The sequence below is a fragment of the Chinchilla lanigera genome, unplaced genomic scaffold (assembly GCF_000276665.1).
Source record: "Chinchilla lanigera isolate Chin_1 unplaced genomic scaffold, ChiLan1.0 scaffold00013, whole genome shotgun sequence".
Classification (NCBI taxonomy): Eukaryota; Metazoa; Chordata; class Mammalia; order Rodentia; family Chinchillidae; genus Chinchilla; species Chinchilla lanigera.
In genome coordinates, this window is record NW_004955414.1 from 13,470,467 (window position 1) to 13,488,746 (window position 18,280).

At 37.2% G+C, this 18,280-nt stretch overlaps 1 protein-coding gene across 3 annotated transcripts in view; it reads left to right on the top strand.

Moving 5' to 3' along the window:
- Positions 1-18,280, top strand: part of Nars2 (asparaginyl-tRNA synthetase 2, mitochondrial (putative)) — a 117,264-nt gene that overhangs the window by 59,716 nt on the left and 39,268 nt on the right. For all 3 annotated transcript variants that reach the window (XM_005379814.2, XM_005379815.2, XM_005379816.2), the window contains one exon: positions 7,676-7,808. In XM_005379814.2, the coding sequence (XP_005379871.1) occupies positions 7,676-7,808 (133 nt within the window). The remainder of the gene's footprint in view (positions 1-7,675; positions 7,809-18,280) is intronic.

Below are 18,280 nucleotides of genomic sequence, written 5' to 3' on the forward strand. Positions count from 1 at the left end.
AAAAAAAAAAAAAAAAAAGAAAGTATATGAGGTTCTGGTGAAAATCATAGAACTATGGAAAGGAAGGCAATAGAAAACATTATCCATTTGTTGAACACTTTGTCTTTACTTGGCGTTAGGTTAAGCTGCTGATATACTTTGTTTCACTTCATCTTTGTTATAACTCCTCGAGATGCATGTACTTCACCCAACTTTCACATGAGGAAATTTAGAGAGGCTAAGAACTTAGGTAATTTAATTAAGAATCCTCTGTGCAGCACTTGAGCCCTGGAGACTATTGATAGTTCACTGCCATGATCACCATCTACCCCTATAGGGTGAGGCCTCGGAAAAGGTAATCCTTAAAATCTCTGTAAAATTAAACGACACTTAACCACAATGTAGTGCCTATAACATAAGTTAAAGTGCTTACTTCTTGTTCTCATTAATGGTTTTTCAAGAGCAAGGACCAGTAAGTGTAAGAAATAGGAGAGTGGTAGGCTGGATATGAGTAGATGCAGTTGACAGACTGATATACTTTCTTGGAAAGGTGATGTGTCTTACTGAGACCTGAGGATAAATATTCAGTTAAAACAGTTGGCGAGCCAGGTGTGGTGGCACACACTTGTAGTCCCAGCACTCAGGAGGCTGAGGCAGGAAGATCACTGTGAGTTTGAGGCCACCCTGGGCTATGTAGTGAGTTCAAGGCCAGCCTCCTCAACCACATGGCCATGACCCTGTCTCAGAAAAACAAACAAACAAACAAACAGCAATTGTGACTCTTTTGAATGTTATTTTCTAAGACCTCTTAGCAGACAGCACTCCGCAGAGTCTGCCGTTGGAGAAGTGATGAGTGACACTTCACTCCAACAGAAGTCAAAGACATGGACTGCTGTGCTCATGCAGAATAGACCAAGGGTAATTCATTTCTTTGTGTTGTAATACATTACCTTGAAAAGTAAAATCCTTCCTAGCTAAAGAAGTTCATTTGATTTAGCCCTTTTCAAAGATTTATACATTGACTACATAGCAGAAGCTAATATGTGGACAGAGACTTATAAAAACTGATTCTGTTATCTCCTACTGCCTTCTGTGAATGTCTGTTTCAGAGAATAGCAGAATTGTTTGTTTAGTAATTTATGTTCTGTTTACCTTTTCACTCTTCTCCAGCCACCCTCGTCCCAGTGCTCTTTCAAGATTCTGTTTTGGGGTCAAAATATGTTACAGAAAAAGCATTGTTTGTTTATTTGACAAATACTAATTGTCCATCTAAGCACTTGAGGATTCATTAATGAATAAAACAAATAGATTCAGTCACTCATGGAATTTATGATCTAATGGACATTAAACAGTCACATCAGTACTATATGTAAAGTTTTTGTTTTCAGAGGTACTCTGAACAGTAGCACATGGTGTCATGAAAGAGCATATTGGGAGGGTGGGCCTAGCAGGATTAGAACAAGACTGAAGTCAAATGGGTTGGGGAGGCGTGAGCTCAGTTTGTGACAGATGAAAGGATTGGCTGAACACAGGAATATAGGTATCTGGAGTTCAGAAAAGAGATCTGGGCAAAAAGTGAGAATTCGTGAATTGAATGTCAGTAGGCAATTAATTAGAATCATTGACTGAGGTAGGTAATTTAGGGAGAGAATATATAGTGAGAAAAAAAGAGAGTCTAGGACTAAGTTTGGTGAAATGCCAGTATGTAATGAACAGCTAATGTAAGGAGCATGTTAAAGAAGGCAGAAATAGAGGTCAGAGAAATAGGAGGAAAACTGAGAGAAGGACAGTGAATATTTCAAGAAGGTGGAGTATTTCAAGGAGTACCAAATAGATCCCATTTACGCACTACTTGGCTTACAAGGAAGACCCTGCAGTTCTGTTCCTTTCTTCTTTGACCTCAGCCCTTACTGTCGTCCTACCGTGGGACCACTCTTCTTCTTTATGCCGGTCAGCATCTTCCTTATCTCACAGTCTAGGTGCTTGGTGTCCCCTTTGCTTGCTTGTCTCCTCAGAGAGTGGTAGCCAACTCTCTAGCCCCTTTAGGAGGATTGTTGTCAGGTTCCATCGCACTTTGAATTTCATTATGCAGTTAAGATTTAATTTTGTTTGGTTTTCAAATTCAGCTCCAAGTAAATATTAAGGTCATGTCAAAGAAAATGAATTTTGCAGAAGTGTTTTTCAATAACGGTAAGGGAGAACTGTTAGGTTTGAGAATGTCCCCTCCCTAAGGCACACTGACATGAGTAGTTGAAACGGTGGCACTGTGCAGCACCCAGGTGATTGAGTGCCTTCCTCTGTTCCCAGTGAGAGAGCACTTGAGCACCTGGGGATATCACAGTGCATGCGAGAGGTGACACCAGGCCCCTCAGCGTGGCAGTCTGCTGGGTTGCAGGGGGGCACAGTCACGAGAGAGCAGGCAGATCGCCCAGGGCATTTGGTGAGATCCGTGCGCAGAGAAGCTCAGAGGACAGGTGCTGGGGTGAAGGGCACAGCAGTACTAGCCTTTCACTGGTTCTCGTTTTATCTTAGGAATAACCTTATTGTCGGATTTCATTTCAAATCTTGATTAGTTGGTTAACGTAAGGCTTCCTGCAAATGACTTTCCTATCTCCTGTGCCTTCCATCCAGCATATTGCAAGACAGAGAAATAGGAGAAAGCAGAAAAGGAGGTGCCTTGGGTCAAATCGTAGCTGTGTAGAGACAGTGAGTGCCAGACAGACTACAGTACTGATAATCCAGCAGACCGAGACAGTAGTAAAATAGATGCACATTTTCTGATTATAAGGAAACCACTTGACAGAGATTGTTGTAATTTAAGAGTGTATGAGAGTTCATTTCAGTTCAGTGAACTTTTACTGACCTGATGGTGGAGAAGTGTTATGGGGGAGGGCGGGGGGAAAGTTGCTGATCAGTCCTTACCAGACTAAAGAACAGCAAAATAGGAAGTTTAGCTCTTAAATTTCAGTTCCAGAAAGAATAAACGGCCAAGCAGTTAGTGACCACGTGGCACATGCTTAGAATCCCAGCACGTGGTAGACTGAGGCAGGAGAACTGAAAGTTAAGACTTTCTGGGCAATTCAGTGAGACTGTCTCAAAATAAAAAACAGAAATGGGCTGGGGATGTAGCTCGCTTGGTAGAGTGCTCCTGGTTCAATCCCGAGTACCAAAACAAAAAAACCACTCCATACAAGAGAGAAAGTAACCTTATGTCTTATAATTTTACCTTTTATTTTCCAAAGAGCAGTTTTTGTAGCTATCCTGATTGATGTGTGTTGGATGTTCTTTTGTTATCTTAAACATCAACCCCAAGCTCATGGGCTTTCCTTATATGGCTCTCCTCTCCAGGATTTGGCACAGGAATGATTTTTAATGTTGAGCATTTTTGTTTTCTGCCGGGCCTCTTCTCACAGCAATACGAGCCTTTCACCTGGCTTTTTATTTTATTTTAGGAATGGCCTTGTTGTAAGATTTTCTTTCAAATGTTGGTTAGTTTCTGCCTCGCTGCAAATGACTTCCGTGTCTGTGAACTCAGAAAAAAAGAAGACATCAGCATAAATTAAAATAGAAACAATTTCATGTGGGTTTAGAAACAAAATTATTATAAAAAATATTAGAGATCAGAGCCAAGCTGCCCCATCCTCTACCCGTGTAAGCATTTGAAGACCAGAAAGGATGAATGGCCTGCTGAAGTTACAAAATATTGGTGAGAATTCATCATTCTCACTCTTGTCTTCTTTTTTTTTTCCCTTTTTGAGGTAGGGTTTCACTATGCTGTTCAGGCTGGCCTTGAACTCATTTTGTAGCCCAGGCAGTGAACCTCCTGCCTCAGCCTCCCAGAGTGCTGGGATTACAGTCGTGTGCCACCACACCCGGCCCACATTCTCACTGTTTTCATGAAGACAGCATATACTAGAGAGCTCTAATTTTAACATAATCTATTCATAAGGAAAGGAAAAATGCCAAAATATCCTAGTTATCTTTGAGAAGCGAGAATGTACTACAAATGTTTGCCTCTGCACTTCTGAATTTGTAAATGTGCACTTAATGCACATGGCCAAGGCCGTGAGCACTAGAGTAGATCTGGACATGAATCTGACCTCTACCACTAGCTAAACTGTGACTGTGTGACTTTTGGGAAGGCTTGTTAACCTTTTGAACTTCAGTTTCTTATTCTGGATAATAGAAGTAGTAATACATCTTCTGAGTCACTTGTAAAGGGGTTAGCTTTAAGGTTCTTACATTTAATGTTTGGCCTGTGAGGATTACTTCCGATTGTATTTGTTTTGTTTTTTTGAGCCAGGGTCTCACTGTGTAGTTCAGGCTGGCCTCAAACTCACTACATAGCCCAGGCCCTAGTGCTGGGATTACAGGCATCACCACCATACCCAGCTAGGATCACTTCATATCGTAGCCACTATCACTACTACTTACTGTAGTAGGACACTGGACTCTGAGTAGGGTTGTCAGCATTGGATGGTTTAAACAATCCTCTGTTTAACCACTTACCAGTCCAATTATTTAAATATAGGTTGACCAAAACTTGCATAGTTTTGCATTAATTTTATTAGATAATATTACAGGAAATATAAAAATGATAATTTTATCAGATTTATTCAATAATTTTTCTGAGAATGGCATGTCTTAAAACATTCAATATACAATGCAGTGTTACAATCTGGACAGTAGTATCTAGTCTCTTTCCAAGTTCTTTTTGCATTATTGAATTTGGAGAGCTTGTTACAAACCACCATTTTATTTATTTGCTTTTTTGTTTTAAGACAGGGTGTCACTCGGCAGACCTGCCTTGAACTTGCTATGTAGCCCAGGCTGGCCTTGAACTCGTGGCAGTCTCCTATCTCAACCTCCTGAGTGCTGGGGTTACAGGTGTGCAACACCATGCTTGGCACCACCATTTTATTTGTAACTTCTGCTTTAACACAAGCAGTCTCTTTAGTAGCAGTCCCATTAGCCTTCCTTGTAATCTGGAGCTTTCAAAGTAAGTTTCAGCTATGCCACAGATGTGTTTATGCCCTGGAAAATTTCAGTAAATATCCTCTAATAGTTAACATTTGTATGTACAGTTTCTTTGATGCAGTACCCAAGAAAGGGGGGGTTTGTTTGTTTGTTTTTTGGCTTGTTTTTGTTTTTGTTTAGAGACAGCATCTCACTATATAGTTCAGGCTGGCCTTGAACTTACTACTTAGCTCAGCCTGGCTTCAAAGTCACTGCAATTCTCCTGCCTCACCCTCCTGAGTGCTGAAGAAAAGTCATTTTAAAATGTAAATATACTGTTGCTACCCTACCTAGAAATGGCATAGAGTGGAAACTCAGGGCCTTATACCTTTTTATTTTAAACTCTTGAATTTATTGTTTGGGATAGAACTAAATAGTTTCACCCATTTTAGGTACCTATTTTAGTTACACATTTTCAGTACTGAGTAACTGCCTCAGTAAGATGTATCTGAGAATTTTTCTATATTTGTAATGTTGCTGTTTGTGAGGATGTTGTGCTTTTTCAGTTGACGACTGAGGAAGCCTGTCATCATCATTAGTACTCATTCAGCATGAGCACCTGTTTCATCTAGGAACTAGAGATGCAAACATGAATAAAACATGATTCCTGTTCTGGAAAATTTCATAGATTGGGCCAGAAGATATTTAAAAACACAATTACATTTCAAAATGAAATGTTACATGTTCATAGATAATAAATATATAAACAAAGTGTTACTGTGATATAAAGAAAGAGACAATGAATTTGGAGGTATGCGATAAGTTGCCAAAGAGGAAATGGCATTTGAACTAAGTTTTGAAGGTTGGGTGGGAATTTGCTATCTATTGAGGAGCAAGGAATAGGGCATACAGGACAGGAACAGCCTATGCAGAGACCAAAAGTCACAGGGGCTTGCGAGGTGAGGGCTGTGTCTTCAAAGTAGCTGCAGAAAACGGCTACATGAGAGAAAATTGAATTGAAATTCATTTTAGTTTTATCCTTTTTCCAGTGATGAATCATTGAAGATTTTTAAATTAGGGTTGACATAATCAGATTTGAGTTTGAAAACTTGTAGTAGCTTGGGGCCAGAGAAAGACAAATGGCAGACACCAGTCTATATTTGCTATATTTTCCAAGCAAAAGACAAGGATTTCATACTGACAACAGCTGGGTAAGGTAAGAGATACGTCACTAGATTTGAGAGTGTTTCCCAATGTGTAAACAATTAAGTTTTGTGACTAATATGGTATCACGCAGGTGGAAGTGGGGTTTGTGATGCCTGGCTTAGGTGACTGAATGCATTAACTGGAATTAACAAAATTGAGGGAACTATAAAAAGAAAAGCAGCATTGTTTGGTTTTTGTCCAGGGATTGGGACAAGACTTTTCATTTTGTGTAAGTTAGGTTGAGACTTATCAGGAATATTCTAGTAAGCAAGGCTGGATATGAATCTTGGGAGAAAAGTAACTGTAGTAATATTTTTTTAGTTCCCAGTGTTTATTTTTCCATGAAAAACTGAGGTTCTCAGGGATTAACTGACTATGGTCCTCAGAAGGTAGCTGTAGAACCAAAATAAATTCCTAAGCTTACCAACTGAAATGGCCTTTTGAAAGAAAAAAACAAATCTCTTGGTTTCTACTAAAATCATTTTACTGTTCCATTTCCTATAGTATCTTTGCTTTAAAAAAACAAAACTAGTATATAAAAAAAAAAATCATCTATTTCCTGCACTGTGTTTACTGGAGTCTTAGTTATTTGGCTGACAAATGAAGAGTGTTTAAGGTTATAGCTAAGGAGCCCCAAACGTCTTTCTTTCTTGTTGCAAAAGCAAAATTTAAGATTAAGTCTTCTGTAATACTCATTATTTCATATATGCTTGATTTAATCTTAATTGTTGCCCTGCTTAAATATGAGGGAGACTATAACTGTTAAAGAATGAAAATATGGTGTCTACTTCTTTGTAGAAATGGAAAAACAGCAGTCCCCACTCCACTGCCCCTCCAAGTTTGCATTTTGGGCTAAAGTCCTTTATGAAATTCAGAGGATAAATGTTCTTTAAAATCTGCCTCACACCCAAATTTCAGGCATCAACTGAAAGATATAGGTGATTGTGAAGGCCTTCGGTAGGCTTGTAATAACATAGCTAAATTCTCTTTTCATATCTTTTAAAATAAAAAAATACATAAAAATACACCTTTTCCACATGAAATTCTAGTTTTCACTGTTACTGTGTGGATTCTCAGGGTGATTCCTTGGGTGGTCATATATTTTCTTTTACTTGCTTCTTGATTACTTTGAAGTGTAGTTGCCTGCTGCTTAAGGCAGCTGAAGTAGAGTGCACCCAGAAGTTGTTATATTGCTATATTTAGAAAACCATAGGGTTTGTAAAGCAGTTGCACATTCCTTTGGATAAAATGGTTTCTATAAATGTAACATTTTTATTGTCACCCATTAGAGAAATAGAGCAGCTAATATGTGTGGGTTTGTGGACATGACAGACTCAGAAAACTTTTTTACTTGAGCTCACTCTAAGGCGAGGGATAGAGAAAGTGGTAGCTTACTTGCTTAGCATGTGCAAAGCCCTGGATTCCATCCCTAGTGCCATTAAAAAAAAAAAAAAATGAAAGCTCACCAAGTATTTTAAATACTTAAAATTAATCATGTGAGTCCTGTTTTGATACTCTTACTCTTCAATTACAGAGCTTTTACTCAGGTGTTTACCTTTGGTCCCACATTCCGAGCTGAGAATTCTCAAAGCCGGAGACACCTGGCAGAGTTTTATATGGTAGAAGCAGAGATTTCTTTTGTTGAGAACCTTCAAGATCTCATGCAGGTAAGTACACAGTGTTCAAATTTCATTTATCTGTGACATTAAAATGCTTCTGTGTATATTTTTACTCCAGGCATTGTGCATTACAAGTATTCTTCGGATGAAGGTGGATAATGATTTGTAAATATTTACTGAGTGCCTTTGGTGTAATAGTTGAACATATGAGTCAGATTTAAGTTTAACCCCAGCTCTCCTGTTAGCTTTGCTTTGCAGTTGCTTAACTTTCATGATCTTCTCTTCCTCTACTGCACAAGGAGAATGCTTGAACATATTTTATCAGGTTATTATAAGGAGTAAATGAAATAATGTATATTATATAAAAACCCTAGCATAAGGAATATCAGCAGGCTTAGTAATTACTAACCCTTAATTTTATTAGGTAAATAAAACACTATAAATTTCTGTAATACTTACATAAACATCTATAAAGCTATTTTAGAAAGCATCCACAGGAGCTGTCATGGTTCATTTTGGGGAATAAGACGTAAAGCTAGAGAGACAGCAATCAGATTATTAAGTAGCAACTAAAGGCCATGTTAAGGAGTTTAAGCTTTATTAAAAAAAAGAACAAACTTTATCCAAAAGGTATAAGACAAAAAATTTTAAGTTGGAAGAAGCACTGTCAGAGCTATATAGATTTTTTGTTATGTAAACTTTTTAAAAAAAATTATTTTGTGTGATCTAGCCAGTTGTGTCCTAACATTATTTTAAATTTTTATTTTATTTTTTGTAGTACATAATGATTCAGTTCATCATGGGAGCTGGTGTATGTACTTAAAACATCTTAATTCCATTTTATCCCTTCCCCCTTACACCCTTATTCCCCATCTGTTGACCCCTTCCCTTTTGAAAAAGGGAAGTCTCCCCATTTCCTATTATCTCTTTTCTTTTGCTATTTTATTTATTTATATTCTAGGTTTCTCAGAGAAACTCAGTATTCAAGCTTGTGTATCTGATTTAATTCGCTTGACATTCTTCAAGAGTTTTACCTATTTTATCTTCCAGCAGACTAAGGTTTCTGTTTTAATATTTAGATCATTTGTCCATTTTGATATTAATTTAGTGTATGGTAAGAGATATGTATCTAGATTCAGTCTTCTGCATGTAGATAGCCAATTCTCCCAGCATCATTTCTTGAACAGGCTTTCTTTCCTCTAGTGTATGTTTTTCTCCCCTTTGCCAAAGATCAGATGGGTGAATGGGCCTGTGGTTGTTTCTGAATCTTCTGTTCTGTTCCATTGATCCACATATATGTTTTTGTGCCAGTACCATGCTGGTTCTTTTTATTTGTTTTGGTTTGATTTTTGTTTTGTTTGTTATCACTGTAGCTTTGAAGCAAAACTTGAAATCTGGGGTTGTGATAACTCCTCCTTTGCTCTTATTCCTAAAATTACCTTTGTGATTCTGGAGTCTCTTCATGTTCCAGATGAATTTGGGGATTATTTTCTCTAGTTCTGTGAGGAATACTGTTGGGATCTTGATTGGATTTGAATTAAATCTGTATATCAGTTTTGGAAGTATGACAGTTTTGACAGTATTGGTTCTGCCTACCCAAGAGTAAAGGATAACTTTCCAGTTCAGAAATTTTTGATATCCTTTTTCAGAGCACTGTAGTTTTCATTAGCGGTCTTTTACTTCCTTTGTTAAGTCCTAAGTATTTAATTTTTCTTGCAGCTATTGTGCATGATATTTTATTCCTTCTTTTGTCAGTGGGTTTAATTTTGGTGTATAGGGAGGCTGTTGATTTTGTATACTGCTCCCTGGCTAAATTTGTTTATTAGTTCTTGGAGTCTTCTGGTGGAATTTTTTGGGTGGAATACATAGATGTAAAAGATCACGTCATCTGTGAATAAGGATAGTTTGACTTCTTCCTTTCCTATGTATTTCTCAAGAGAAATAAATAAAAGATACTTGTAGGAAAGGAAGAAGACAAACTAGTTATTCACAGATGACAAGTTTTGAATACTACATTGAGCCAAGGATATAGCTCAGTGGCACAAGCACCTGCCTGGCAAGTGCAAGGTCCTGAGTTCGATTCCTGGTACCAAAAAAAAATAGCTTTTTATTTTAAAGAGAGAAAGGAAAAAAACAATAGAAATAATACAGAATTTCAAAACAAAATAGGAAATTAACAATGGTTATTATATTACATAGTGTTATTTTCAAAGTAGTTGCTCAGCTGGTAGATTTTTTTTATTTACTGCCTCAATTTCCTTGCCTGTCTTTGGATTATTCAGGGTTTTTAGATCTTGTTTGTTCCATTTTGGTAATTCATATGTATCTAGGAATCTATCCATTTCTTCTACATTCCATTATTTATTGGAGTCTAGGTTTTTGAAGTACTTAGTGATAATCTTCTGGGTTTTGGCAGTGTCCGATATGATTCTGCCTTTTTCATTTCTAATTACATTGATTTGGGGGTTTTTTCCCCCTTTTTTGTGTTTTTTTTTGTTTATTTCTGTTTTTTTATGTGGAGTCTCACTATGTAGTTCAGGCAGGCCTTGAACTCAGTAATCTTTATTTCAATAATTTCTGCTCTGATCTTTCAGTCTTTGAATTTGGATTGTTCTTGTTTTCTAGAACCTACAGGTGCATCATTAGGGTATGTGAGCTCATTCTGTTTTACAGATGTGGGCATTCGCATCAGCAAACTTCTCTTTTAGAACTGCATTCATCATGTCCCATAGGTTCTGGTTTGTGGTCCTGCCAGTATGGTTTGCTTATATAAACAGTCTCATTTCTTCCTTGATTTCTTCTGTGACACACTGATTATTCAGGAGTGTATTGTTTAATCTCCATGTTTGCGTAAGTACTGCGGTTTCTGTTGCCATTAATTTCTAGTTTCATTGCACTGTGTTATAATAATTTCAGTTCTTTTGTGTTTATTTAAGAATGCTTTATGAGCTAGGATGTGATCTATTTTGGAGAAAGTCCCATGTGTTACTAAGAAAATATATTGTTGTTGGGTGGAATAGTAGATATCAATTATATCCATTTGTTTGAAGGATTTTTTTGTCTAGTCGATCTGTTTGTAATACAGATATTGAGATCCTCTACTGTACTTGTGTTGATATTTATCTGATCTGTTATGTCCAGTAGTGTTGGTTTTATGAAGCAGGGTACACTATGTTCTGTGCATATGTATTTATAATTGTTATCTTTTCCTATTGAATTATTCCCTTAATGAACATGTAGTGACCTTCTTTCCCTCTTCTGATTAGTTTGAAAATGGGATAGCTATTCCTGTTTATTTTCAGCCTTCCAATGTATGAAATGTTGTTTTTCATCCTTTGATTTTTAGCTTATGAACTTCTTTTTGAGTTAAATGTGTTTCTTGTATACAGCATACTGTTGGGTTTTATTTTTTGGCAGTCTGCGAATCTGTGTCTCATAACTGATGAGTTGAGTCCATTCATATCAAGAATTATTGAAATGTGTTGACTCGTGCCATTGTGTTATTTTCCTCATAATGACAACCCTACACACACACACACACACACACACACACACACACACACACTTTCTGCTTAACTACTCACCCTGCCTGAAGTATTCATCCCACCAGACTTTTTGGCATTGTTGGTTTCATTGTCTCTTTCTAGGATATCCTTGAGAATTTTTCAGTACTGGTTTGGTGGTTATGAATTTCTTAAGGTGCTCTTTGTCATGCAAAGACCTTTATTTCTCCATCAATTTTGAAAGATAGTTTTCTAGGATATGTTAGTTCAGATTTGAAGCTGTTTTCTTTTGGGGCTAAAACACTCCAAGCTGTCCTGGCTTTTAAGGTTTACATTGAGAAGTCTGCTGTAATTTTAATAGCTTTACCTTTAAAATAATTTGTTGCTTTGAGGATTCTGGCCTTGTCTGGGATTTTGACTATGATATGTCATGGAGTTCTTTTCTGATTATGGCTATTTGGGGTTCTGTATTGCCTCACATATCTGTATGTTAAATTCTTTTCCCATACTTGGAAAGTTTTCTGCTGTTATTTCTGTGAACAGATTTTTATGCCGTTTATGCTTTTAATTTTTCACCAATTCTAATTAATCTTAGATGTATTATTGGTGTCATCTAGCAGCTTGGGGTCCATTTTTCATGTTTTCTTAATGTTTTTAATATATCTCTGAGTTTATGGTCACCTGCATTAGCCTTGTCTTCTGGTTCTAACACCCTGTCCTCACATTGGTTACTTCTGCTGCCCATACTTTCAGTAGAATTTTTTGCCTCTTAGAATTCTGTGTAACACCTCTTCATAGACTCTAATTCTTTGCTAAACTGGTCATTGATGCTTTGTATTGTTTTACTTAATTCAGCTAGCTTTGTATTAGTATCTTATGTAAGTTCACTGATGATTTTGTTTAGTAAGTCCATTATCTGTTTAGTTATATTATCTTTGAGCTTGCCAAGTATCTTATTGATCTGTTTTTGTCTTTTAATCTTCTGTTTTATCATTTTTCATAATTCACTGTTTGACTTTTGATGTCCTGCACATTATTGCCTCATGGCTCAGCTTTGAGGGAGTTGGGAAATTTTGGAGGCATATTGTTGCCTTATTATCTCATGTTACTATTGGAGTTTTCTGAGGGTTTTTTTTTGTGTGTGTGTGTGTGTGTGTACTGAGGCTTACAATTTTATTACAGTGGAAAGATTTTGTTTCTAGTATAGAGATTTCTTTAGTGTCTACTTGCCAGTGATATACTCTGGGCATGGCATGGCATGGCATGGCTAATTATATGCCTTGCCCCTGCCCCAAGATCCAACCACCTCCATTAATTTTGGTGGATGAATGTAGTATAATTGGCCCAGCACCCAGTTCTCCAGAAATGATCCATAATATCATTAATGACACAAAGACAAAAGAAATATTGGCATACAGTAAAAACCAATTAATATCAACAGTTATGCCACCCTGTCAATAGCAATGAAATCAGTAATAGTAACAAAGTCAAAGACAAGCTGGCTATATACATACCATAAGAGCCAATAAAAGCTACATTGTACCACCATTAACAATAGAAAAGAGAACTGTAATTAATATAGATACAAAAACAAACCAAATATTGACATATAATAAATATCTGCTGAATACAACAACTATACTACTGTTAACAGTAGAAAAGAATTCAACAATAATAGCGTAGAGTCAACTAAATATCTAAAGACTAATAATGCTTAACAGTAATACTAATAAAGACAGAGAAGGTGAGAAGCGAGAAAATGAAAAAAGTAAAATTTGATAAATAAAAGCAAAATGAGGTAAGAGAAGTGAGATAAAGGATCTTATTACACAGTAAAAGAAAAATAATAGAATTAGATCAAAAATAATAGAAAAGAATAAGCAAAATACAGAGCACAAAATAAAGAAAAACTCCAAAATCCCAAAAAACAATAAAGAAAAAGAGAAATGAGTCCAAAAATATTACTGTGTTTTTGAATGAGTAGTTTCTTTCCAGAGTCTGTAGCACTGCAATCTGCCAGACATGGTGGAGTGATATTTAGTCATCACTAAGACCTGTTTTGTTTCCATGTGTGCATTTTTGTGTGTGAATGCTGAATCCTGCCCTGCATTTCCTGCTAGGAATGGTCAGTCTGTGGTGTCTGCCCTGCAGCTGTATTCATTCCAGTTGTCCCCAGTTCCCATGTGCCCCAAGTTACTGCTTTCTTACCCTAGCTTTATAGTGTGTGGGTTTGTGAGGTGCCCCTGTTCCAGAGGTTCTGTATCCATACACCCCAGACCGTGGCAGTCATCCAAGCTGAGGCATATCCCTAATGACACTGGGAGAGCAGACCATGAGCTCTATGTTGAATGTAGGAAATAGGGTAGGAGAGTCAAACAATCTGCTGGAGTTAATGCCAACTCCAAAAACACACATGACCAACCTAGCTTCTCAACTCAGAGAGCAGGACCCCTGTGTCCTTTCCAGGCTGAATTTAGACTTCTCAAGGGCTTTGTCTATCCTGTACCCTCTCCATGACTCTCTTTTTGCAACCTCCCATCCAGTCACTGTGGTAGAGTGACCCCAGAAACCCTGAAGTGTAGTTCTGTAGGTCAGACTTAAACAACACCTTAACAAAAGAAAACAGCCCCTTCTCAAAATGGCTCCTTCCAGGCGTGGTGGCATACACCTGTAATCCCAGCACTTGGGAGGCTGAGGCAGGAGGATCATTGCAAGTTTGAGACCAGCCTGGGCTACAAAGTAAGATCAAGGCCAGCCTGAACTACATAGTGAGACCCTGTCTCAAAAAGACAAAAAAAAATAAAATAAAATAAAATAAAAATGGCTGGCTCCCAATTAAACCATCTCAAAAGATGGCAGGTGCTGTACTGGATTTCTTCCCCAATTCTAGCCTGCCACACAGAGGGATTCCTTTTCAGAGCAAGACCAACATTGTTTTTTGTTTTGTTTTGTTTTGTTTGCAGTTTGCAGTAACCATGGGCTTTTATTGGGGCCAGACTGCCAACCCAGTCTGTTCTCCCTGAAGCTGTTGACCCTCTCCAGGCTTACCTTGTTAGCAGAGATAGCCCCGCCCCCCAAAACCCCCAGTTTGCTTGCCAGACTGCTTTGTTCTTTTCTCTGTGTTGTACTCCATTTTTCTAGCTTTCTTGTAGTTTCTAGTGTTCCTTTCAGCTTTCTCCTAATTCATGGAGCTCTACTTCTTTTTTCTTCAGCAAACTGTTGCTTTCCAAGTGTCTTGATTACAGGTCCTCAAGAGGCTGTATTTTGCTGCTGTTCTTTACCCTTCCATGTTTAATCTCACAGATTTGTATTTTAGAACCATCTCTCTAGCAGCAATATGAAGAATGATCTTGGAGGATAAAAATAGGGACAGTGAGAGAGACCTTGTTAGGAGGCCATGGACGTAATCCAGATAGAGCACATAAGCCCTGAAGTTTGGTACACCAGGCTTTGATTTTTATCAAAGTTCACTTGCTAAATGTTCTTAGACAAAGGACTTCATTTCTCTGGGCCTTAATTTCCTCATTAATAAAACAAATAATTATTCTTTATTATTATTATTATTATTTAGTTGAGAAGTTTTGGCAGATGAGATGTGTGTAAGGCATTTAGTTCAGTTCACTGTACTTAGTAATTACCCAGAAAGTGATAATGTTTACAGCGGTCTCAGCCTACTGTGTGAGGAACTTTGGAACTAGAATGATTCTACACAGTTGTCCCATACAAAAGCAAGGGAATGTTTTATTTTTTATCACCCCCTCCCAATCTAGCGGTTATTGGACAGGACTAGTACCTGAAAGGGACCATTCCTGCAGAGAGACTTAAATCTAAACCATTAGCATTTAGCGTTTCCGGTTCTCAGCTAGAGTATTTGCCCTTCAAGGGGCATTCTGCCCACATACTGTAGTATCCACTTACACAGTCACTTGACACCTTACTCTGATTACTCCAAATCAGCATCCCCCATGGGATATTTTGAATTTGTCTCAGCCAGAGAGTATGTAGGGGAATAGGGAGAGTAATTGCTACCAGCATATAGTAGGCAAAAGCAGGGTTGCTATTCAACATTCTATAAATCACAGCTTTGCCTCTCCAAAAAAGAATTAACTGACCCAAAATACCAGTAGTGCCTCTGAAGAATAGCTCTGCTCTAGATGGTAGGGATTTAGGGCTTAAGCTTCACAAGGTACCAGTGTGCATTCCTTCAGCACCTTTCACTGGCACCCACCCCTTGTCATTCTTCATTCAGCAGTGAAACTCTTATAAGGAGTGGAGCCACGCTTTGTACCTGTTTTGCCTCCACTCTGTCTCCACTTCTCTATCAGACCAGAAGGAAAGCTTACAAAGATAAGGCATAAATTATTTTAGAATTCATAAAAACTCTAAAATCTTTGCTGTATATTTTGCCAGATGACAGAATTACAGAATAACTTTTCTTACATCATTTATTTTAGTAACAGCATTGAGAAATAGGTGAATAGAGCTACATGCCTTTTACTGTATATAAGCAGGATTCAGTTCCAGATTTTCTGCCATGCCCTTGGTCAAGTCCATGAAATTCTTTTATTCCACTGCACTAGTGGAATATTTCCCATCTAATATTAATATTTGAAATGAGTCATTTCTTCATTCCATTCTGTTTTTCTCCTATTATCTTTCTTTGTGGATATTTCTAGGTATCTTAGCTGATGGATTTTTAGGCTCATTTTTAAAACATTGGTGATTAATGTCTAGGAATGATGTGAACCCGAATGGCACAGAGTCATTCAGAGCATTACTCTACATGAGCTTTGCTGTTTCATGTATACCCCAAAGTAAGTTTGGAACTCATAAACACAGTCAGATGACTCTAGAGAGATGAACAGTTACGTGTCTGGTGGCTTTAGATGGAGTGGGAATGGGAGAGGCAGTCGCTTCAGTGATATTGCCTGAGAGATGCATAGTATCTTCCTGTAACATACCTGGTTCACATCTAGCATTAGCTTAATTTTCTTTTATATTTACTGTTAAATTTTCAAGCACAAAAACTTTTTAAGTTTTGAGGAATTTATATACCTCTGTAATTAAGACTATAATCAAAATACAGAATAATTTGGTCATTCCAAAATGACTCCCCCTTGTTGCCCTTTGTATTTTCATTCCTCCCATTGGCAACCACTGATCTGTTCTGTCTCTGTAACTAATCTCTTGCTTTCCAGCAGGTCATATAAATGGAGTAATATTATATGCAAATTTTATTGTCTGCCACTTAGCATATGTGTATAAGATTCATCCATGTTGCTTATTAATTGCTCCTTTTTTCTGCTGGGCAGTGTTTATGGTATAGATATACCTCAATTCATTTATCCACTTACCAGTTCGAGGATATTTGATTTACTTCCAGCTTTTGAAAATAGTGAACAGAACCATAAAAATTTTTGCTTATGTTTTATATGAACATAGTTTTCATTTTTCTTAAGTTCCTAGGAATGGGATCATCAATGTTTGGTATTTAATTTTTGTAGAAAATCAATCTGTTTTCCACAGTGACTACTGTTTTTGTATTCCCATCAGCAATTATAGAAATTTTACTTTTTCTGCTTCCTAACCATTATTTGCTGCTGTCAGGGTGTGTGTGTGTGTGTGTGTGTGTGTGTGTGTGTGTTTTGATGGCCACATTCTAATATCTTATTGTGGTTTTACTTTGCATTTCCCTAAAGCCTATTAATATTGAACATCTCTTTGTGTATTTACAGTCATCGATTTATAGTCCTTGGTGAAGCATTTATTCAGATTTTTTTGTTGGATTGTTTTCATGTTGTTTAGTTTGAAAAACTTCTTTATTTTAAATGAAAGCCCTTTTTCAAATACGTGATTTGTGAATATTTCTCCCAGTTAGTGCTTGTCTTTTCATGCTCTTAACAGGGTCACACACACAGAAAAGGGATTTAATTTTTATGAACATTATTTAACTGTTTTCTCTTTTATAAATCTGTGTCAAAATCACAGCAGTATTCTCCTAGGTTTTTTTGAAAGTTTTATTGCTTTAAGTTTCACTTTCAGGTGTGTGATCAATTTTAAGTTAACTCATGTTGCATCTCCTTACTAATTGCCATCTGTAAATCCTCTTAAATATGTCTGTTCAAATATTTTCTCATCTTCTGTCCATTTGCTGTGTAGATTATGTTTTCACTATTGATCTGAGAGTTCTTTGTATATTTTAGGCACTAGTTCTTTGCTGATGTGTGGTTCCTAAATATATTTGCCTGGTAAATAGATTGCCTTTTCATCATCTTAATAGTACTGAGATCCAGACTTTATCTTTAATTTTCAGGGGTGGATCATGATATGACTAGGTATGATTTCCTTTGAGTTTATCCTACTTGTGGCTTAATGAGCTCTTCAAATGTCTTTAACCATCTGGGGGAGGTTTTCAGTCATCATTACCTTACATATTTTTTTCTCTGACAGCCTCTGTCTTTTCTTCTGGTACTCTAATAACACCTATGTGAGGCCTTTTGATACTGTCCCATAAACCTCTGATGCTCTGTTCATTTTTTATGAGTGTCTCCCTCTCACTGTCCCCTCTCCCTTTTCCCTCCCCCTCTCCTCTGTCTCTCCTCCTTTCTTTTTTTCCTGTAGTACAGACTAAGTCATTTCAACTAGTCTGCCTTCAGAGTCATTGATTCTTTCCTCTGTTCATTCTACATTTCTCCTAGTTTCTTCTTTATCTGCTGAGAAGTCCTCTTCTGTTCATTTCAAGAATGTTTACATTTCTGTAAGTTGTATTTTACTTTATATTGGATTGGTTTCTATGTCAGTTAAATTTTTACAGCCTTTACTCTGTTACAAGACTCTACACTGACATGTGTGCCACTTAGCAATTATTCTAGAAATTGCACAGTGGTTTATATTGTAGTTCATTGTCAAAAGTCTGCTCTATGCTTCTTCAGCTCTGTTGTACATGTGCACCACTTTGGGGTGAGCTCTGACCTTGTGGTAGTTTATACAAAATTAGGGACCACCTTTTCTAGCTGT